This window comes from Epinephelus fuscoguttatus, linkage group LG18 (genome assembly GCF_011397635.1).
Source record: "Epinephelus fuscoguttatus linkage group LG18, E.fuscoguttatus.final_Chr_v1".
Classification (NCBI taxonomy): Eukaryota; Metazoa; Chordata; class Actinopteri; order Perciformes; family Serranidae; genus Epinephelus; species Epinephelus fuscoguttatus.
Window position 1 is genome coordinate 35900649 of NC_064769.1, and position 23585 is coordinate 35924233.

The 23585-nt window shown below is 42.3% G+C and overlaps 1 protein-coding gene across 3 annotated transcripts in view; it reads right to left on the bottom strand.

Moving 5' to 3' along the window:
* Positions 1 to 1246: 1246 nt before the first annotated feature.
* The window catches only part of LOC125905548 (WD repeat-containing protein 7), a 141960-nt gene continuing 119621 nt past the window's right edge, over positions 1247 to 23585 (bottom strand). For all 3 annotated transcript variants that reach the window (XM_049603566.1, XM_049603567.1, XM_049603565.1), the window contains 6 exons: positions 20891 to 21008; positions 20492 to 20641; positions 20275 to 20357; positions 17509 to 17608; positions 9232 to 9336; positions 1247 to 5690 (listed from right to left, as the gene is read on the bottom strand). In XM_049603566.1, the coding sequence (XP_049459523.1) occupies positions 5487 to 5690; positions 9232 to 9336; positions 17509 to 17608; positions 20275 to 20357; positions 20492 to 20641; positions 20891 to 21008 (760 nt within the window). In that variant the 3' untranslated portion in view covers positions 1247 to 5486. The remainder of the gene's footprint in view (positions 5691 to 9231; positions 9337 to 17508; positions 17609 to 20274; positions 20358 to 20491; positions 20642 to 20890; positions 21009 to 23585) is intronic.

Here is a 23585-nt window from a genome sequence, read left to right on the forward strand (position 1 = left end):
TTTTGACGACATGCTATACTATGACTTTTTGTGATTGTTTTGACGACATACTATACTATGACTTTTTTTTCATGATTTTTGACGACATACTATACTATGACTTTTTGTGATTGTTTTGACGACATGCTATACTATGACTTTTTTTCATGATTTTGGACGACATACTATACTATGACTTTTTTTTCATGATTTTTGACTACATACTATAATATGACTTTTTTCATGATTTTGGACGACATGCTTTTCTATGACTTCTTTTCGTGATTTTTTTGACGACATACTATACTATGACTTTTTTGTGATTGTTTTGACGACATGCTATACTATGACTTCTTTTCGTGATTTTTTTGACGACATACTATACTATGACTTTTTTCGTGATTTTTTTGACGACATACTATACTATGACTTTTTTGTGATTGTTTTGACGACATGCTATACTATGACTTTTTTTTCATGATTTTGGACGACATGCTTTTCTATGACTTTTTTTCGTGATTTTTTTGACAACATACTATACTATGACTTTTTTGTGATTGTTTTGACGACATGCTATACTATGACTTTTTTTTCATGATTTTGGACGACATGCTTTTCTATGACTTCTTTTCGTGATTTTTTTGACAACATACTATACTATGACTTTTTTGTGATTGTTTTGACGACATGCTATACTATGACTTTTTTTTCATGATTTTGGACGACATGCTTTTCTATGACTTTTTTTTCATGATTTGGGACGACATGCTATACTATGGCTTTTTTTCATGATTTTGGACGACATGCTATACTATGACTTTTTTTCATGATTTTGGACGACATACTATACTATGGCTTTTTTTCATGATTTTGGACGACATACTATACTATGACTTTTTTTTCATGATTTTGGACGACATGCTTTTCTATGACTTCTTTTCGTGATTTTTTTGACGACATACTATACTATGACTTTTTTTCATGATTTTGGACGACATACTATACTATGGCTTTTTTTCATGATTTTGGACGACATACTATACTCTGGCTTTTTTTCATGATTTTGGACGACATACTATACTCTGGCTTTTTTTCATGATTTTGGACGATATACTATACTGTGGCTTCTTTTCGTGATTTTTTTGACGACATACTATACTATGACTTTTTTTCATAATTTTGGACGACATACTATAGTTTGACCTGACTTTGATTACGATGTCAATGTGGAGCATCAAACAGGAGTACAGACATTAAAAACACACAGTTTCGTTTTCATCTTTATTGGACACAAATTCAACAACAACACATTTTAACACGTCCATATGTAGATTCAACCTGCTCTTACATCAAGGGAAGCTCATATACATGCACTACATCACACACACTCTTCAATATCTAGATTGTGTTTACTGTGTATAAATAATCAAATGAAAAGAAAATTTATAAGAAAAACAGCAGATTACATTTAGTGTGAAATTTACTTTTTACTTTTAAGAATATGAACAATCTGTTAATTGCCTATCAAAGAATAAGAAAATTGGAATAATTAAAGGGACCTAAAAATGTAAAAAGGTAATGTCATAGATCTTTTTATATCCAAGTCACAGAACAGCATCACTTGTTGTTGTAACAATCAATTTAACGTATGTATCTGCAGTTGTTTGATGTTTTCAATAAGTGCACCACATGAGTTTTTTTTCCACGTTGCTGCATTTGAAGAAAAACCACAAGGTTCTTTTAGACATTTCAGTTCACTACCTTCACCAAAGAACCTCCTTTTTCTGGGTGGATGACCTGATATCCCTCACTTGTTACTCACTCTTCTGCTCTTCCTCTCTGCCTTCTTTATTTTTCTCACCTTTCCTCCCTCGAGAGGCTGCCAAAAACATATTTTCTCAAACTGTTAAGAGTGTCGGAGAAAACCAAAGATTAAGATCTCAGAGCTGTCTGGACTCGCTGGACTTGACGTGTGTGTGTGTGTGTGTGTGTGTTTTCAGAAACCCGTCTGACGAGCTGCCGGATGTTTTTTTGGAAAGGAAGAACTTGTGAAAAGCTTTGACACGCTTGGGTTTACAGGTGTGTAACAGTGTTAGAAGCTTTCTGACAGCACTAATGAAACTGACAGGAGATGGAGAAGGAGAAGGGGGAGGACAGAGGAGAGTAGGACAGAAAGGAGGAGGGAGAAATAAAGAATTAAAGCTAGGGAGGTTTAATTTGTGTTTGCTACAATTACTCAAACCTCACTACCAAAATTCACAAAAATCTAAAATTCAATCTGATTCTGACAGAAACTGTCACTCTATAAATATCATATCTGTATATTATGGACGCCCATTTCCCCAAGTGAGATTAAAAAAAAAAAAAGATCCTGTACTTGATTATGATGAGAAACTTCATCAAAAAAAAAATGAAGTAGCATCTCAAAATAATGTAAATCTTTCTCAGAATAATAAATTAGTTTATCAAAGTAAAGACAGAGCTTCTTAAATTAATGATGTAGTATCTCAAGTAATGTCTTATCTCAAAATGAAAATGAGAACTGATACTAAGTTAATATTTTAAGGAAGCGTTTCGTTAGTTTGAAAAATTGTTGGGAAACAAAGTCATTTTAAGAATTTATGTCATTTTGAGAAACTAAGTCATTTTGAGGCTTGGTCATTATTTTTGCGATAGTAAGTCATTACTTTGAGAAACTAAGTTGTCATTTTTAGAAACGTTATTTTGGTAAACAAAGTCATTTTAAGAAATTATGTCATTATGAGATACTAAGTGATTAGTTTTAGAAACTAAGTCATTATTTTGAGATAGTAAGTCTTTAATTTGAAATATAATTATATATGTAATATAATGATATAATATTTTTACGGAACTACTCAATTTTCAGATACTAAATCATTATTTTGAGAAACTAAGTCATTACTTGGAGAGACTGAGTCATGAAATTTTGAGTCATTTTAATACTAAGTCATTATTTAGAAAAAGTTTCTCATCTTGACAGGATCATTTTTCTTTCATTACACTTGCAGAAATGGCCTTCCATTGTTTATATATCTCTTTCTGCATAAAACTCTGAGAAACTAAAACAGTTATAACATTTTAAAAATAAAGAAGGTCCTACACAGCAGTAAGGTGTGCTGTGCAAAACTGTGTCACGCTGGATAGCCTCCAAGCTGGAGTTAAAATAACTGACACCTGACAGAGACCTATTGTTTCTCTAAACTAACCATGTGAAGATGTAAATGAATACTGTGGCATTTTTATATTTTCTCCTAAATATAAAGTTTTAAAACAGAAAATTCACTCATGTGAAGAATTAGTCAGTGCCAGGCAGACAATCATGTTAGCCACAATGAATACACCAAACAGGATCTACGTTCACTGTACAAGATTAACAGACTACATTACCCAGCAGCTCTGAGGAGCGAGATATATATTTATATATATACTGTACATGTACACATTGGGAGCAGAATGGATGAAAGCTGCAAAGATGAAGAGAAGCCTGTACACCTATTAGTGAAGTATAAAGCGACAGAGAAGAAAAAGAAAAGGTTCACTTGCAACATGTCGACAGAGGGAACCATGGAAACTATGGAGGAACCACTCGATAGACAAAAGTGACTCTAAGAGGCTGAACAAAGCTGATGTTGTACTCACACTCAACGCAAAGAAAAAGCGAGGAGAGAAAGAACTTGACCTAAACTTGAACGATTAGCAAAACACCTTTTGTCCCTATTTAACAGGACCAGGTGCTACGGAGCCACGGAAACTAAACTCAAAAACAAAACTGAAGCCCCTGTCACACACACACTACGACCCTGATCTCATCTAGACGTAACTCGAAGGAGCTCTGTGTGAGAACGCAAATGTCCCAATCAGTTGGACTGGATGAATAATGGACTTTGCCCACAAAATCTGCGTAATGTCCAATTGAGGCCATGTGTGATTAGAGCACGTCATCTTCCAGGGAATTTAAAGTAAGCGAGTGACATGTTGATGACATTTCTATCGAGCAACTGGTGCGAAACCAGAAGTATACAAACATCCGAGGGTCGTTTACACAAGGAAGCAAATGAAAATCTGGAGACAGAGCGAGTTTCGGGAACTTCTGTCGGTAGGAGTCGAACCTGAAATCGTCAGACAAATTCAAGGAACGGCACAAGACCCAGCGTAATCAATTAGGAACTAGCTTTGTAAACTGTAAACTTTCTGCGGCGTAATTTTTGCCTCCTACACACTTTACCTTGGCGCCAACCCTCGCCTAAACCACGTAGTATTTCCAGTCGGTGAGATTGTGTCTGACACGGACAGTCTCCTGTTGTGTGCTAGAGTTCATACGAGAAAACGGCTCGAGTCAGGCTCTGCACCACAGAACGCCTTGTGTTATATCATACAGTGTTGACGTTAATCCTTTAATATGTGACCAAAATCATATTATGGGTTTTCTCCTTTTTAATATCCGCTGTGACTCGGTGTGTAAAGGTTTACAGTGATCGTGCTTTTAGGACGAGCAGCCTAAAGTGAAAATGTGTGTTAGTGAAAATACACTTGGGTGTAAACATACACACACACACACACACACACACACACACACACATTTCTGCATAAAGCTCAGAGAGGCTGAAAAAGCTATGAAGGTGTTATAAAAGTAAAAGCAAACACCAAAGAAGTCTCTCTCCCTCTCTCTCTCACACACACACACACACACACACACACACACACACACACACACACAGATGTAGTGTGAAATGTGGAAAGTGTGTACTTGTGTTACAGAGGTCGGAGAGAACGTAAGCCTTTAAGAGCAGTGGAGAACTTCCTTCAAATATTTTAACCCGTCTGTTAGAAATAATTCATCCCAGCAAAGAAACATAATGAAATTAATTCTAGGTTGTTGTTTAATTTTTTGAATCTGAAAACTGACAACGGGGCGAAGATTGACTCACGTTAGGTCCCTGTGTTCAATCCAATCAGTTACCTGCAAATTTAAAGATAAGACCATCGTATTTAGCACTGAAATAAACTAACAGCAACAGCTGGGACCCAAGATGGCGACAGAGAAGATCTGTGACATCAGCAAATAAATAGGAATGACAAGAAGGTGTTAACAAAATACATCGATACGAATCATAATGTAAACGAGCCTTTAAAATAAATTACACAGCGAGCTTCTTCATAATGATCACTATAAGACATATAAACAAAAACTGATCCAGTCCGGTCTCTGACCTGGACCTGAGCTGGGTTTTTACTTCTCTGGCCGAACTGCAACTCACTACATTTAGATTTAAAGACAAGCCTTTGAATGTATCTCAGTGAAACCTCAACGGAGCCTTTACTGTCAGCCTCACTTATCTCTACACTCATTAATAGTTGGACTCGGCAGCTCAGGATACGAACTTGAAGCTAAAACTAAAGTGACCAGTGACAGAGTCCATGCTGCAGCACTTCAAACCCTAAAACAAATACAACACGAAGGGCTTAGCTGAAGACACAGATCGGGTTTAGACCATGAAGCGGTGCTCCTTGCCGTCGTGGGCCATCAGGATGACGTTGCGGTTGGAGGTCCAGATGAGGCGAGCGAGCTTCAGGTGGTTCTGGGAGCCCGGGGACGCCGGCTGCACCGGAGGAACCTGGTAGGTCTTAATGCAGCGGAGCTGAGGGGCTGAGTTCAGCATCCCGATGCTGCCCAGCAGACTGGTGTTCATCTGAGGACGACAGCAAACACATGAAGCTGCAGATCACACTGAGAAGCATTAAACACCCAGGGTTCGACAAGTTTTATCAACTCCCTGATACTGCCAGCAATGTACAGTTCCACAAACATCCCGATTCATTTGCACCTTAGTTCAACATTTTACGAAAACAGTGAACAGTTCTTGTTGCTAGGTAACCGGAGCTTGAGTCTAAGGTCTCATTTATGCTCAACATTGGAGACGGAGATAGACGGAGCCTTCTGTCCGTACTCTGCGTTTATTTCATCTGTATCTGTGGACGTTACTTGAAAGCCTGCAGATATGGACGAAGCAGAGCAGTACCACCGGAGATCGTAGAGGCAGTGTAGCGTAATTAAAGCGAGATACAACCGTCGGAGATGACGAAGAAATTTAAATAAAGGTGGAACGGAACAAATCAGTCATATATAATAATACACAGTAGGGATGTCAAAAGAACATGTATATCTCGATTAATTAATGACAGAGAAAGTAACACATTAAAAAACCCTTTGACCGGCGCGTCATTGAAGGCCACAGTGGCTTTGTCACACGACTGAGGCAGACGAGATGACGCTGCTTGGCCCCGTGGATGAAACATTTACGTCCAGATGGAACTGTAGATAGGAGCACCGTTCTCTGCAGTTTCTGCAGTAAAGAATTTCCATCCTATCGGAGAACTTCAACCCTGAAATATCATCTCAACACAAAGCATTTAGCAGAAAACCCAGAGGTCTGAGCTAGCACAGCCTCTGATGCTAACGCTAGCAGCCAGCCTCGTCAAGACACACTCAACCAGGCGTTCAAAGTGACTAAACTCCCTCCCTTACACAATGGACTGCAGTCCAGTTTGGGTGGTGGAGGACAGGGGGCAATTGTGTCCAAAACCCAGCAGCTTTACTAAGACACATGTGCCAACATTCATTTGAGCTGAATTTTTTAAAATACTTTCACAGCAACAGTTGAAGTATGCGATTAATTTAGATAAATTCATCACAGATCGCTTTTTTAATCGCTTGACGGCCCTAATATATAGTGATATTTGTAAAAAGGGATGTATAATGGCTGCACAAATCTCCTCCGTCTACATCGCCACCTCCATTTAAAGACACAAATTACTCCACTGTCACCTCATTTGTCGTTTTGTGAAACCTCTGACTCCGCCCTCTAGTGCCATCTATTGGTTGTGTCTATGCCGTCATACACGACGCAGGGAAGTACGAGGACAGTGACCTATCTATTGTCTTACTTAAAGGGGGTATAAATGAGCCTTAACAGCGTCCCGTCGTCCTGGTGATGATAGAAAATAAGGGATGAAAAGCAATCCTCGTCAGGATGCCTCTGGGACGAAAGAGGTTCTGTTTGCATGTATAACTTAAAACTAGGGCCCGACCGATTTAATTGGCCGATTATAGCCATTAGAGAAAAATCAGCAATTGACTGACGCCGATGTTAACACTTATATTTTCATCACTGATAAAATGCAGGGAATATGGTGTTTTACTTAGAAATGATGTCCTTGTGTTACTTTTTGCACTATACCTCTGTTAAACTGGCAATAATAAGAACAACTCTGGTTCTGTGAACATACATGTGAATGTCTTAATTCATACAGACTTTGCATGATTATTTTATTTCCCAGAGGTTTACTGCCTTTTTGCACATCATATTTTGTGTTCAAATTGTTCATATGCTGCTTGTTCCACACAATTTCTGATAATAAAAGTATTTGAAAATAGTAAAATGTTCTTCCTTCAATTTATATCTTTGTAGCGAGTGTTTGAACTATATTTAAGCCATCAAAAGCAGGTATTTCGGGGGTTTTAAACTGAAAAACGTAAAAATGTAATCGGCCGATATATCGGTTATTGGATTTTTTTTATTCCATAATATCGGAATTGGCATTGGCCCCAAAAAATCCATGTCGGTCGGGCCCTACTTAAAACTACAGCTTAGCAAGTGACGAACTGAACTGAGCGCTGAGTACACTGCAGCGTGTCTTGATGCTGTTATTAGAGTTGCTGTCACTGAGAGGAGGGGCCTTTCCCAAACTGGACCCTACTCAGACTGCCACTCAGTTTGTAGTCACCTTCTCAGCTGAATGAAGCACCCTATATTAAAGGGATAGTGCACCCAAAAATGAAAATTCAGCCATTATCTATTCACCCATATGCCGAGGGAGGCTTGAAACCACAAAATATCTCCATACTGCTCGTCCGTAGTGATCCTGTAGCTACAGCTTTAGCTGTAGTGAGGCTAAAAACAGAGTTCAAATGAGGTTTTTCCAAACAACTTTTTACGTCGGGGCTTCAGGACACTTGGATCACTACGGACGAGCAGTATGGAGATATTTTGTGGTTTCAATTATGTGTTTTTGGACGTTTGAATCTGGGGCGCCGTCAGCCTCCATTAGGTGGAGTTGTGTTGCTACCTCCTCTCCCCTTGGATCTCCACAAGTGTTGTGAGGACTCTAAAACTTCACCTGAGCCTCCCTCGGCATATGGGTGAGTAGATAATGGCTGAATTTTCATTTTTGGGTGCACTATCCCTTTGATGTGTAGGGTGTAAACACAGCAGTAAGCTTTGGGACAAACTTCCCTCTCTGCAGCAGCAGAAGGAGCTGTCATTATGTTAGGCAAGTAAAATGACTCACATTTTATGTTCTTTATATGCATCTTATATTATTCTTTTGCCATTAAAATAAATAAATGAATCGATAAATAAGTAATTAAACAAATAAACTAATAAATAAATAATACACAAAAGGGAATAAAACTTTTCCCTGAGATTCAATGCTGACATTGTTTGTCTTTTACTTTTGGCACGACTGTGTGTCAGTATCGTCATATATGCAGATTGTTGGATGAAATCTGGTCACAAACTGTTCTGTCAACACTGAAATAGAAGTTACAGAACATTTTGGTAAGAAGACCCTCATCGCTGCTTCCTGTCAGTGATGCTGAACCCTCTGAGGAAACATCGAGTTAACCCATGAAGTTCCTGACGATGCATCCTGCGAGTGTGTGTGTGTGTGTGTGTGTGTGTGTGTGTGTGTGTGTAGGAAAAACACAGCAACCAGAAACTCTATCGTTTCCTGAGATGACACCGCCCCTCCCACACTCACACACACACACTCACACACACACACACACCGACAGAGCGTCTGCCAGCTCATCACCACAGCAGCCGTCTTGCCGGCGCGCTCGCAGCGGTTTATGCTTACAGTAATGCCATTAGTGTGTGTGTGTGTCTGCAGACAGTCGTGTCAGAGGTCGTAAAGACCTTTCATTCAAAATAACAGTTCTGGGAAGAAGACGAGAAGTGTGTCTGTCTGAGTGTGTGTGTGTGTGTGTGAGAGAGAGAGGCTGCATATGATAAACAGAAGATTAAAAATAAATAAATAAATACATGATATAATTACTGACAGCGCCCGGCTCGTCTGTATGTTGTTGTCATCACCTCACATTACTGCAAATGTTATTTTTCCCACAGAAACAGCATCACTGTCTAAAACGGTTCTGTAGGTGTCACGTACCTGCCAGAAGGAGATGTGGCTGTCAGCGTTGGAGTACGTTGCCAGGTAACGGCCATCAGGGGCGAAAGACACAGCTGTGATTGGACCCTTATGACCGTGGATGTTCTGGAGGGACAGGAAGTGAAAGAGACTCATTAAACCAGATCAGGAGCTGAAAACTTTTCCAAAATAAAAAATGTAGACTCACACAGAAGTAAATCGCTCTCAGTCAACCAGCCGTACACACAGCTGTAGCTGAGACAGCTGCAGGTGATATGATGTGGACGAGATTAAACATAAGTTAAGAGACAGATAACACTTTTCTTAGGTTGTTTGACAGTTTCACAGACTGTGTTATTTTTGCAGGCTGCATGGTGTTCTGTACAATGCCAAACAGAAGTGCATTGATAAAGTTAATTTGAAATCATTTATGAGTGATTAACGTCATCATTTTAATTTAAATTCATCTCCCTGTTAGTGATGGTTTGTCATCCTGTGAAGAACTTTGTGAAGTCAGTTCAACACGAGCACGCTGAATGAATCATTGATCATCCTTCTGACGTTGTTCTGACGGCCTGTGACGTTTCCAACAAGCTCTCGAAGCAACCTGGACTCTTCCTGCTTTATTCATTTTGCTGAATGCAAACTGATTTCCTCTGGTTACCTTATATAGAATGTAACACTCCTGTCTGAACGTGTCTCTGAATGTTTCCATTCCAGTCTCCAGACTTCTCATATCTTGCTCTGGTGTTAGTGGCTCGTTATTGACGGGCACTCTGCGATAAAAAAAGATGGTTTACGTGACGGTGTGTGTGCTGCTCGTCTGGCCTACAATTTCATCAGTTTATGAAGTGTAACGCAGTGTTACTGAGGTTTCACAGAAGCTTTTCACAGATGAAAAACAGTCTGGAACAAAAAGTGACTTCATAGTTTAAAAGAAAAAACCTGAGAAGTATCTCACGCAGGATCGTTCCTCATCAGCCACGGCGGCTAAAACAGGTGCCAAACTGCAGCAGCAGCTCCAGGTTCAGACCCAGACTTCAATAAATTCTGTTTTGTGATAAAGACAAGATGAAGAACAAATTTTGGTCCTTGCTGAAATTTCATCGAGGCGTCTCAGAAAAACTCGTTTTGCTGCCACGCCGCCCAGATTTTCCTTGACAGTAAGTGTTTGGTTTGGACGAGATAATTCCATCAGATGAGGGGCAGCTTCTGGTCCAACAGATGCTGCCGTTCGCCTCCAGAACTCAGGGGACGAAATAAAGCGGCGCCGCGACGCGTGTAACGCAATAAACTGTCCCACCAGATGTAGGGTGTGTAACGCAATAAACGCCCCCCAAGAAATCCCCTCCCCGCCTCTGCCTGCGACTGGGATTACAAACTCTCACCTCCAGATGAGATTAAGATGCGTCGCCTCGGGCTTCCAGACCATGAAATAATAACCCGTCTGTGGCGATTAAAGCAGAAAAAAATAATAACGCAATGAAATGAAAATCTCATCTTTTTAATTCGTTCTCTCCCTCCTGCTTTTAGGGGAAATCCTATTAGATTCCAGCAGTGGTGGCTGAGAAAAAAAGCCACATTATTTTGATTTCTTTCCAGCCTTTATCTCTGTCTACCTCTTTCACCTCTTCGTGATCCCTTTTCTCAACCTTCTTTCCATCCTTCACCTCCGTCAGTCTTTCTCCTCCATTATTTTCTCTTTGGCGAGATCCCAAATCACATTTCCCATCACTGCGGTTGTTAAAGGCAAAAATGAGAAGAGCAGACGCGGTTTGTCTGCAAATGTTCACAGCATCAAATCAAAGGATCTTCAAGCTGTTGAGTATTAAGTATGACACCAACATCCAGGTTTTTAAGATCTACACAACTGAGCTCCAAATGCTTTCTAAAAACCTGTAATCATTAAAATCATTTGGCTGATGCATTTGGGGGTTCGTGTCTCCTTCAAGGACAGTTCGGCATGTGGAGCTGAAGACTAATTAACCTGCTTCCACCTGAGCTACAGCTGCCAGACCGATGTACAGTTGACACTTCAGACTTATTCTTCTGACTTTTCATCCATTCATCCATTTTCATCCGCTTATCCGGGGCCAGGTTGCGGGGGCAGCAGGCCAAGCAAAGCATCCCATACATTCCTCTCTCCGGTGACGCTCTACAGCTCCTCCTGGGGGGCCCTAAGGTGTTCCCAGGCCAGATGAAATATGTAATCCCTCTTTCTTCTTATCTTTTGCGTTCCTCTCATCTTCGCATTCTATCTTGTTTCTCTAACTGCCTTCCTAAGCTTTTTAAGCATTTGACCGATTTCAACAGGCTGAGATGCAGTTTGCCGCAGAGTGGTCAGGTAGACGACAATCGTTGTCATGAAGCTCCAAGAGGACCCAAGAGGGCAGAGCACACCTCGCACACACTTAGTGTTTGGGTTGTTGAAAGCTGCAGGCTGGCAGCGAGTTTGGGTCTACCCTGGAGTCTCCCACCTCTTCTGACTTTATTTTATGTTTATTTCATTCTTCTTCTTCTAATTATTATTATTATTATTATAGGTATCTTGATCATACGTTATCAAGATGGCAGCATACACAGAAGCAGCGGCTCTGCTCTCCATCAAGCTAATGTGTTTGCTTGTCTGTGAATTTCTGTATGTAGCACTAGAGACACCAAATTTTATTGTACAGCTGTGCAGTTATGATGCAATGATTAAGGTCTGAGTATCTCCATTCACACTCACATTCACACCTACGGACAATTTAGAGTCACCAATTAACCTGCATGTCTTTGGACTGTGGGAGGAAGCTGGAGCACCTGGAGGAAACCCATGCTGACACAGGGAGAACATGTAAACTCCACACAGAAGGGCTCTGCCACCTCGAGGTTCAAACCAGGAACCCTCTTTCTGTGAGGTGACAATGCTAACCACTGCACCACCGTTCCGCCTGCTACAGAACACTCAGTAGAAATACTGTAGGCTGTACTACAGGGTCATTTGTGTCGGCCTGCCACAATTACAACATCTGACGCAACATATTGATTTTCTATTTTCAGAGCTGGAGAATGCTGTTGGAATACATATAACATTTTATGCTCCACACTCTCACAGTGCAGAGAGTACTCTGGGCACAGATGGAGCAGCAGAACGCCAGGCGCTGTAGAAATGAAACTTAACCATTCATTGCTCTGGGTCTTAAAGTTTGCTCAGACTTAAAATCACCTGCACCTCTCATCCATTAACCCCACAACTCAAAACTCAAGAACTCATGAGGAGTTTGGTCTGTGCTGCGTTCATGGACCCTCAGAAACCTTCACATTTACTGACAGGACACGGACTGATGGGCTACACAAGGACACACAGGCTGCAACAAATAAAAACACTGTACTATGAATGCTGTAGCAGACGAAATCTAATTCTAGTTGCACTTAAATATAATTCAGTAATCCTTTTAGAATGAGCTCTGACCACACACACTATCCGGCCAAGCAGAGCTGCTGTTGCTGCTACAAGAGTTGGACTTTATTATTCATGAATTCATTCATTCACACCCTTAAAATGTCTTCAAACTGTGATAGAGAAATTGTTACAGCAGCACACAAATGAGCTGTGAGGTGGAATATGATTTTTATATTTTAAAGACATAATCAGGAAATAAAACTATTGATTGGAAAATGTAATGAGTTCATGAACGCATCATCAAATGCAATTAAATGAACCTGTAGTAGCTGATGAATATATTCATTAATAAATCATAAAAATAAATAAATAAATAAATAAATAAAACTCCAAAAGTGTACAAGCATTGTGTCGTCACGCTCCAGGCTCCGTGCAGTGTCTCCACTTAGTGTGAAATATTGGAGCAATTCTGCAGCTGACAGTAACATGAAAACTGTACAATCAGAGCGCATGGCTGGCAGAGCAACACGCCAAGAGACGTTATAAACACTCTGTGATTAACTTTAATCTGGATTCACTGCATGTGACTGTATTTACACTGTTTAACAACATGATGTGCGGATAAAGTGGTGAAAGAGAAAGACTAAAGGTGCAGAATAAAAACACGTATGTATAAAGAGAGAAACAGGTTGCAGAGTAGAACTGTTTAATGTGCATCAAATATTGATGCTCCCATATATATTTTGATCAGTGTGTGTGTGTGTGTGTGTATGTGTGTGTGTCACGGTGGACTGCCGACCAAATCAATCAGCCTATCAGAGAGCAGTGAAGCACACTGAAACCATTTACAGCACTCTGTACTTCAATACACCTGACGCCTGGGGCACTCGACTGTGTGTGTGTGTGTGTGTGTGTGCGTCACACAGAAGGCTCATCCCATCTTATTTCCATCCCATGTGACTACGACTGGCTGCTCTTAAATCCCGCCTCTTCCTTGAATAGCCAATGGAAGGATGTTTTCACAGAGAGATGCATCACCCACAGATTGTGTAATTAAGAAAGACACTTTGGTTCAAAACTCGTGAAACGTGCACTGCATACTCAAGTACCTTCTATCGATGTGTTTGGTACACTGAGCTGCGTCATGAGGGAACACCACGTGGGCCAATGCCAGAGCAGATCCTGCAGGAGGGAGGCTGGGCCTGCTGAAGCTTACAAACATAACCTCATACTCCTCCTAGGCGATGCCAGGACTCTGCTTATCGGCTGCAGCCATGGATAGTATATAAAGATGGACGACATGAGTGGATCAAAAAAGTGAAGCCAAAACATCTCCACTGCCCCCTGGTGGCTGGCTGCAGTACAGGTCATAAACCACGCCCCCTCCTTGTTAGTGGATGGGACATGGGCCGAAAGATGGTTTCTGCCATTTTCAGTCGTTCTCATTGCGCTGATGTTTGTTCAAGTGTATTTTTATGCCTCCTGTTGGAAACAGCCATGGCCAGAGGCATTATGTTTTCAGGTTGTCCGTCCGTTCATCCGTACGTCCATCCGTCCCATCCTGAACACGATATCTCAAGAACACTTCGAGGAATGTCTTCAAATTTGGCACGAAGGCTGACTTGGACTCGAGGATGAACTGATTAGATTTTGGTGGTCAAGGGTCAAAGGTCAACATCGCTTTGACCCTGCATCCATCTCATTCTCGTGAACACGATATCTCAAGAACACCGTGGGCGGCACTTCTAGTTCTGATAAGTTTGGCTTTACCTAGTAATTCGATGCTTTAAAAAGACTGTTCGACGTCATGATTGAGAGCTGTGTGAGCCAATCAGTGTGCTCGCAAGCAATGGCTCTGCTCGCGATTGGTCGGACAGGTGTTTGGGTGGGAGCTTGATACCACAGTGATTGCTACTGTGCAGATTCTGGCTCCAAATGACGTCAGCAGGGCAAGATGGCAGCTGCCGTATCAAAGATATTTTGGCTTCATTTTTCTACAGTGGGAGGAAGTGGAGACGTGTTGTCCATCTTTATAGACAGTCTATGGTTGCAGCTGACAAATACAGTTCGGTCCGGTTTAATAGCTCCACCCGGTTTAATTCACGTCAACTGGATAAACCGTGTGGGGGTTGGGGTTGGGGGGGAGCTTTTCACATCAGCAGTGTGTCAAGGGACTATATTCAACTTATCTTGCATTGTAACATGCATTATGACAACTTAATAAGGTTTATGTATGTTTTTAAATGAAGTGGAGGAGCCTACAAGTGTTTTGTTTAGTTTGTCTCAGAGGCTCCGCGGACTGCGGACTCCGCAGCTCCGATCAGCTGTCTACTGCTGCTGCAAGAGAAGTGTCCTTCTGCTTCTTCTTCTTGTGTAACCTTGTGTGTATTGGCGGTTAATACAGCATTATCGCCACCTAGTGGATTGGAAGCACATTAGACCTATAATGGGCTTTTATTGGGAAAAATAGCTCACATGCCACCCCCAGTGGTAAAATTAGGTATATAATTCGATATATCGGTTTGGTTAGATATTTGGCTTTAAATCAAACTGGTTGGAAAATTTTCAAACTGGCACAAGCCTAGTCAGAGTCCTGCACTACGTCAGGTAGCCACAGATACCCAAAGGGTATTCTGAAAGTTAGTGACTCTAGTGGAACGTCGTCGTCACATTGGTCACCGACGTGGAGGACTCCAGCCATGAAACTTTGCAGCCCAAGGATGAGGTGCAGCCTACATGGAGTTCAAGACACCCAAGGAGGATCCTTTGGAGGTTTGATGGTGGTGGAAGGAGCACACTAAAATGTTTTCACCATCCAGTCAAAGAGACGTCTCCTCTGCTGGATTTGTGATTCAAGAATGGAGAGCCCAGCTTAATGTGAGGGACTGGAGCCTGGGTGGGTCTGAGTGATGTAGCTAATCTACCTTGCAGTGTATACATTGCACAGACATCGGCCCCTTCAGTAGAGGAGTGTGGAAACACCTCACTGGTGACAAACTTTGCACAGATACAAGTCAGTGTATTTAAGGTCAGACATTTTAGGAGGTATAACCATTATGAAAATACATTTTTGAGAAAGGTTATAACTTAAAAATTTCTCTCAAAGGTATTCACAGATTGTGGTGCCCTCCAGGCGTGGACCATAGACCCTATATGCTGCTTCCTTATCGCTCTTTGTCCCCAACTAAGAAGCTAGTGTCAGAGGATCTGACTGATTTAAGGGGAGCATGCATTAAGAGCATGTTGTTAAGAGCAAGTGTTCAGTCCATAAACACCAATAAAAGGACTTTAGGGACAGGTGAGACGTGTGCCCTCCTCAGCTTATGGCTAGCTACACTGGTTAGCCTCCGACAGGCTGTACAGTGGGAGGTGTCACCTCTGAGGCGGAGCTACACCTTCAGTCACAGAGCGCGTTCTCTGGTGTCGGTGCTCACAGAGAGAAACAGATGCAGACAGAGAGAAAGATCAGTCAGATTGTTTCTTTGTGTTCAATTAGTAGACTCAGTAGAGTCTGTTAAAAAAGCAGAGCAAGCAGCTGGACACACACACACACACACACACACACACACACAGTAATACAGCTGACAAAGGGCTGTTCACGGAGGCTGATCAAAGCTGTAGCAGATGGTCATGCAGGGACTAGCTGGCTACGGTTGGACACATACACACACTAACACACACACTTACACACAAATGAATTATGAACAAAAACTCTGCCTCTCCTCTGCTTCCTTCCCGTCTCCTTTCTATCCTCCCTTATCTCCTCTTTTCCTTCTTGTATCTCATCAGCCCTCTTGAAGACCAGCTCTCACTTCGCTTCTTCTCTATTTAATTCTCTCAGGTGGAAATTAAAGTGTTTCGATGAGTCAAAAATCCTTCAAATGACTGAGCGAGGCTCCTCGTACAGATTTGACATTAATTGTTTATATAAGGAGCAGATTATTTTCACCCAGATTTTATTTGTTGGCGTATCAAAGTAGGGTGCACACTCAAAAAGGTGACAGGGATAACGTGGGGTATCAACAAGGTAAATATCGCACTATATTTGTCTGCGCCCTGAGATAAACTGAGTTCTAGTTTTGCTGAAAAAAACAAGGCCTTGTAAACATGATTCAGTGAGTGCCAAGAAGTACCTGAATCGATAAGACTCAGAGCTAATCAAACCTAAAGACACCCAGTCGTGTTAATGAAGATGATCGCTTTCTTACATTTAAAATAAAATGACTGATACAGTTCCAGTTCACACACACTCTTACATGCACATGCCCACACACTGTTTCCACCCTGCCACTATCTATTAAATGTTAATTACTACGAATACCACTCAAAGGAGAAGCGTCTGCTGTCTTTACCCCGCGCACACAAACATAAACACCTTCACACACACAAACACACAATCAAAGTAAATGTCGGGTGAACAGGGGCCACTGCTGTTATCAGATATAAATGACCCCCTCCACCAGACGAGACTGCTCAGGTTACTGCAAATCAATACGCAGCAAATTACCAACACACACACTCACACAGGAGTACACACAAACACATGCGCTATGCAATCTCACACACACACGTGTGCAAAGACAAAAACGGGATTAAGTGAGTCATTGTTTCATCATTAATCAGTTACAGAGAGAAAAATCAGTGGAAGCAACACAGCTCCTCTCCTGATTCCCTCCTTCTGTTCTCCTCATTTCCCTTCACTGTTCCTGCTCTCCTCACCTCCTCCTCTCCTCTCCTGTCGTTAGAGGCTTTTCATAGATGGACAGAGAACTCAAACACAGGTAAACAACAGCTGGACAGATTATGGATGAATGGAGAAATCTGGCAAGCTTGACTTTGGCGTCAATCAACAGCTGATCAGCTCCTGCGTCGATCAAACAACAGAGCTGCTGATGAACAGAGAGTTAATGTACCTGACATTTTCCAGTGCGGACATCGTAGAGAGCCACCGAACCCTGGCGAGCTCCAACAGCGATGCGGTGGCTACGGTCACAGTAACCAACCATGTAGAACCTGAACAAGTGGACGACAAACGCACGTTAACATATCAACAGTCAGATGAGTGTCATTTAACAATTTAGCAAAGAGAGCAGGAAGATTTCACGAGGCAAATAATTAACAATAATGTTGTGATACCATTTGTTCCTGTAAAACTAAACCACAAGAAACAACTGCACAGCATGTGTGTTCATTATTAGTAGTTGAAAATATGATTACATAGACATAAACAAACACCATCTTAAAATGTACATACACATACGACCCCCTGTAGTTGAAGGACAACTTGTGTATTTTTAAACCAAGATCCTGTTATCCCATGTTTTTGTGTCTTCATAAGTAGTGGGAACTAGGGTTGTCATGAGAACCGGTACTTTGGTACCAAGTCGATGCCAACACGCACGTCGGTATCTGTACTGTAAGTACCGGATACAACTTTGCTCTCAGCAGGCCGTGTCGATTCCTGTCGGAACTGACGGGGGCAGTATACGCACGTCACTCTGTGCCAAGCACAAGCGCCGAAGAAGAACACCTGTTCTCCGTCGTCTTTGCTGGAAACAATGGCTTTTACAAGTGCTGTTGGAGCCACAACACCTCTGCTTGTTGAAAAGTCAGGTAGTAGGAGTCGTGTGTGGAGATATTTTGCATTTGAGGCAGATGAAAGCGGAGTAATTATAAACTCAGTGTGCAAACGGTGCCTCTGAAGTTTCCAGACCAAAGGAGGAAACACTCAAACCTGGCTGAACGCTTACAAGACAGATACCCTGACTTGTTTAAAGAATTCAAGGTGGGTGAGTTTCAATTTACCATCACTTGTGTTATGTTATACTTATCCTGAAATATATGTTACATTATTTGGGTTTGGGAGCTAGCTCTCTATATTTATAGGAGCAGCTACTAGTACTCGCTACCTTAAGGCCCTGACACACCAAGCAGACGGTCGGCTGTCGACCAAAGTCGGGCCGTCAGTGAGCGTCTTTTGCCCTTGTTTTTGCGGTGTGTCTTGCACTGTCGGCACTTCGGCGTCTGCGGCTTTTCGGCCGATTGAGCATGTTGAATCGGCAGCGAGAGAAGTGAGAGAGATCACTCTGATTGGCTGTTCAGGTTTTATTTCCTCGCCCCTGTAGCAAGTGAATCTGCCTGTAGTGAAACCGGGGCTAACCGGTGCTTCCTCCTCAGGCTCCACTTCACTCAGCTGCCCGACAGACCCGCTGCTTCTTCCCACTTTAACCTGAATAACAAACCGGAGCTAGCTGGGAGCGGCTAGCGGAGCGTGAGCATGACCGGAGGGAAACACAGCCAGTTAGATCCGTTTGGATCCAACCGGAGCACCGAGCCCTGGTTTGTTATTCAGGTTGAAGTGGGAAGAAGCAGCGGGATTATCGGGCAGCTGAGTGAAGTGGAGCCTGCGGAGGAAACACCGGGACTGTCTGGATGTAATAGTCCGTGGAGGTGCTGCGGTGCTCGGCTGCACAGATAGGAAACCCCTCGGCTGACAGGATGTACCACTCTCTCACTCCGCTTTCTCTGACGCAGGTGCAGAATGTACGTGCTACTTGGCCGTCGGATGTAGTCCATGTAGTGTGTTCAAATGCAACTGACACAGGGCGACGTGAGGTGACGTAGATGACGCAACAGTTGGCTTTCGTCGCCGCTAGTTCTTTGATGTCAGTTTGGCGTGTCCACACCTTTACGTTATAACGTACCCTGTGACAGATGGCTTAAGTTGTGTGACGTTAACGATACCATCTTTAATGTTACTTAATGTTGCGTTTCAAGCAATTATTATCGGACTAATTGTCTGTCAACATATCCGTAATTTCAAAGTTTGAAACAGTTTTAATAAAGTAGTGAATTTAGAAATACACGAGTTCTGTTTTTGGATTTTTATCGTGGTATTCAATGAGTATCGAGAATCGTGGACATTCACCGGTATTGGTATTGACTACTGAAATTCTGGTATCGTGACAAGCCTAGTGGGAACAACAGTTTTTGAGATTGGTCCAGTATGGAGTGAGAGCGCTGCAGCCAGCGGTGGCAATGACAACCAAGTGAAGACAACTAGTAGGGGATGTTGCACAACAGTCTGTAGATGCTGCCTTCGTTTCAGCCCCCTGTAGCCCACACAGCTCTCTTCCACAGAGTGTTTGATGGAATTCCCACTGGTGGCGCCTTAATGCACTGGTATTTCTGTAACTGTCTGACATTCCAATATTCACACCCACTGCACCCAGTGATTGGCTGAACTTGTGGTGGTGAGAAAGCCAGCGGACAGGGTTTGAGTGTCTCTTTCAAGCTCTCCTTTTTCATTCTTTGCACAACAATTGTTGGCACTTTTCGTATCATTCGTGGGGCAACTGTGGCTCAGAGGTAGAGTGGGTCATCCACTAGGCGGAAGATTGGGAGTTTCAATCCCCATCTCCCTCGCTCACATATGGAAGTATCCTTGGGCAAGACACTGAACTTTCCAAGTTTTCACAATGTTGACACATGTTTCTTGGTATAGAGCAAAACTACAAGCATCCCTCCTGAGCCTCAGCTTATGAAGAAGACACTGTGTCTAAACATGTATTATCATTTATCCAGAGCACTTTGAGGGTTAACCTTCTGCCAGCTTGTCTTTCTGACAGCTATGAGGGGAAACATGGAGGAGCTGTACACACCCATACACACACACTTACTTGCAAATAGCAGGGAAACACTCCTGCAGTCCTTTCTTCTTCACCAGAGACCCTTCGATACAGTACATGATGATATCCATCACCTGAGGAAGAGGAGGTGACATGTAAGAGAGAGGACGGAGGAGTAGGAGGTGATGATACCTCCCATAATGTCTTTACCAGGACTGTGGAGAACACCATCTTTACAATCACTAATATAACACGTGATAACATTTACCTCGACCAGCAGATCCACGACGTCTCCAGGCATCTTCTCTATCAGGATGTCGATGACTCGCAGTATCTCAGTCTTGGCTCTGGCCAGAGTGGTGGTGTGAACGTTCTGCTGCGACTGAGAGTTCGCCTGAGCCGCGTTGTACCGATGAACCTGGAAAATAAAAACACATACGAATCTATCATTACTGGAGAAAGCATATAAGAAAGAAAAACACGCTGCATCTGAGACCATTACATTAGCAATGGGTTGCTAATGGGTTTTGGACACGGAAACGATACATGTTTCAATACCTTACTCTAAGAAATATCAAGTGTTTTATTTAACAAAAAAATACGAACTATACCCTTAATGTGCTTCTAATCTGATGTTTGTGAAGATGTTTGAGCAGTTCAGTCTCACCTCTCTTGCAATGGTGGTGATGAAGGCTGGAGGCCGGGCAGTGGCGATGAGAGAGAGGGCATGGCGGGCTGAGCGAGCAGAATCTGCCGGCGGGTTGAGGGGTAAACCCATGGTGATACTGTGGAGACAGAGAGCAGCAGAGTGTCATTTATATGCCTCAGAAGTATATCTTTTAAATCCAAAATACAGAGACATTTTTTGCTGGCCCATTTTTGGAGCTGTGTGGTACACTTATTATGAAATACATTCACTGTTGGTTTTTGTCTTTTCATGTCATTGACAATAACAAAAATATAGAGTATCATGAGACTTATCCTTTAAAGAGAAATTCTATAATGATCTAAAGAGGGAGAGATCTAAATAGCCGATGTTATAGAGAGGAAGAAAACAAGATTAAAGTGAGGGAAGCGGCAGAGAGGGAGAGATGGAGCCTTCCTAATATATGGAGTGAAGAGATTAGCGGGCAGCTTATAATGTCAAGGCCGAGTCAATGGGAGCCATTCAGCAGACGACAGCATAATGGACTCCCACAATGCAACAGGAATTAGACACACACACCCTAACAGCTGGCCACACACCCCTCTGAGTGTGAGAGAGACAGAGGGGGTGAGCAGGGCCACCTTGTTAAGAAATGACTCTGGGGAGGGAGGCTGAGTGATGGGTGGACGGCCGGCCGGGCTGCACGATTCATCTCCTCTGATTACAGATCACAGCTACAGCACCTGTAATTAATACCGGTAATATATTGGCAATATATCAGTGGTATTGAAATGTTTAATTTCATTTAGAGGGGCGGCTGTAATTGGAAACAGTCAGGATGTTGATATAAGGCAGCAGGAGAGCAGGGAGCTAATTGTGCCGAGAAGCACTGAGGTTAATAACCAACGTTTAGAGCATGTAATGAAATAATCTGGATTATTATTGCAGTCATAGGAGCCGCACACGCACACAGTGTCATTAATGAAATCAAAATCTGAAGCCACTTTATTAGGTACACCAATGTTATCTATTGCGATTCATTCCAACAGCCCAGCTATAAATTATAACCTTGCAAAGTTTATAATGTTCAGCTTTTAAATGTTTTAGTGAAGTCTTAGTTACTGTCTAATGAACGGCATTGTTTTTGTACTACCTTCATGCAAACATGAGGGGTAAGGCCCTGATCACACAGGAAGTGTTTTAGCGGCTGAAGGCGGCTTTTTGTAACTGTTTTTGTGTTGCAATGCACCTCATGTTTCTGCACTCTAGGCTCCTGGTGTTCAACTCCTCGAGCTGAAAAAAAAAAACTTCAACACAGAGCTGAAAAGTATCCTACGTCATCTCTGCTTTTTTCCCATTGTCTAATCAGATGATTTGAGAGGCGGGCCTTCTGTGGTGGTCATGACAACAGGTTTACAGTTGGTAAACAATGGAGGAGAAACTGGTGGTAGTGGTCGATGGATACCCAGAGCTATACGGCCGGACGATAGACAGCAGGTTGTCAAACTGCCCCTGAGTCATCCTAAAATATGCCTGGAAACTCCTACCAGCCTCTTTTTTAGGGTCTCATGTACCCACACAGATCTCTGTTTATCTGCTGACAGCCTCTCACCCTCAACCAGAGCTACAGGCAGTAGATTCTAAGTAATGTGGAGTTAATAAAATGAATAACTTCACAGTAGACGGGTTACACAGGAAGGTCAGGATAAGGAGGTGATGGCATGGTTGCGTGGCTGTTAAAAATATTAAATATAAAGATGTCAACATCGGCATGTTTCGCTGTCTTTTAACATTTTGTTGACAATAATTAATAAAGAAAATAATGTGCAGATTAATCAACAATAGACATAATCGTTAGTTGCAGCCCTACTATGAATTAAACTGTGTAAAACTAAGGATGGATCATGAGATCAGATTGTTGAAACTGTTCTACTACTGAATTTACAGCATGTTGAGCTGACAAGACACACACACACACATATACACACGCAGGGTTCAGTGTGTGTGAACCTGGCAACATGACTGCATTCACAGCCAGTATCACGCTGACATTATCCAGTCAATACTGAGTCACACACATACACACAGTGAGGATTGGAAGTATTGATTTTTGTGTGTGAGGGAGGAGTGAATAACCTCGATCACATGATGAGAGCCACTGCTGCAAGGAACCAACACTGTGGAGATGACTTACTGACTGTTTACTGACTGACCAGTTTGCTCAGTGAGTTGCATTCGGCGTACCTGGATGGTTTGCTGACTGGTTTCAGAAACAGACGACATACACACACACGTTGTAGGTCAACCAATTCATTTCAAAATACTGTCGGCCTTCTAGCTGACACTCCATATGCACACATTATGCATTCTCCATTTCTATCTCATCCTCCACTTCACCAAATTCGGCAGCATGCCTGTGCCCGTCCCTGATCATGTTGCACGGTCCGAGTCCGACCCATTCAAACAGACACGGGTTTGGTCCACGTCACTGTGTCAGTCTACTTGGAATATCATCGACTAATAGTTTTCTTACTGACTGGTTCAATGGCTGACTCAACCTTAAAGGGACAGTTCACTCCAAAATAAGAAGTACACATTTTTCCAATACCTGTAGCACTGTTTATCAATCTAAATTGCTTCAGTGTGAGTTGCAGAGTGGTGGAAATAGTGGGCCCATTAGTTGACTAATTAAAGACTTGGATTACTGACTGACGGC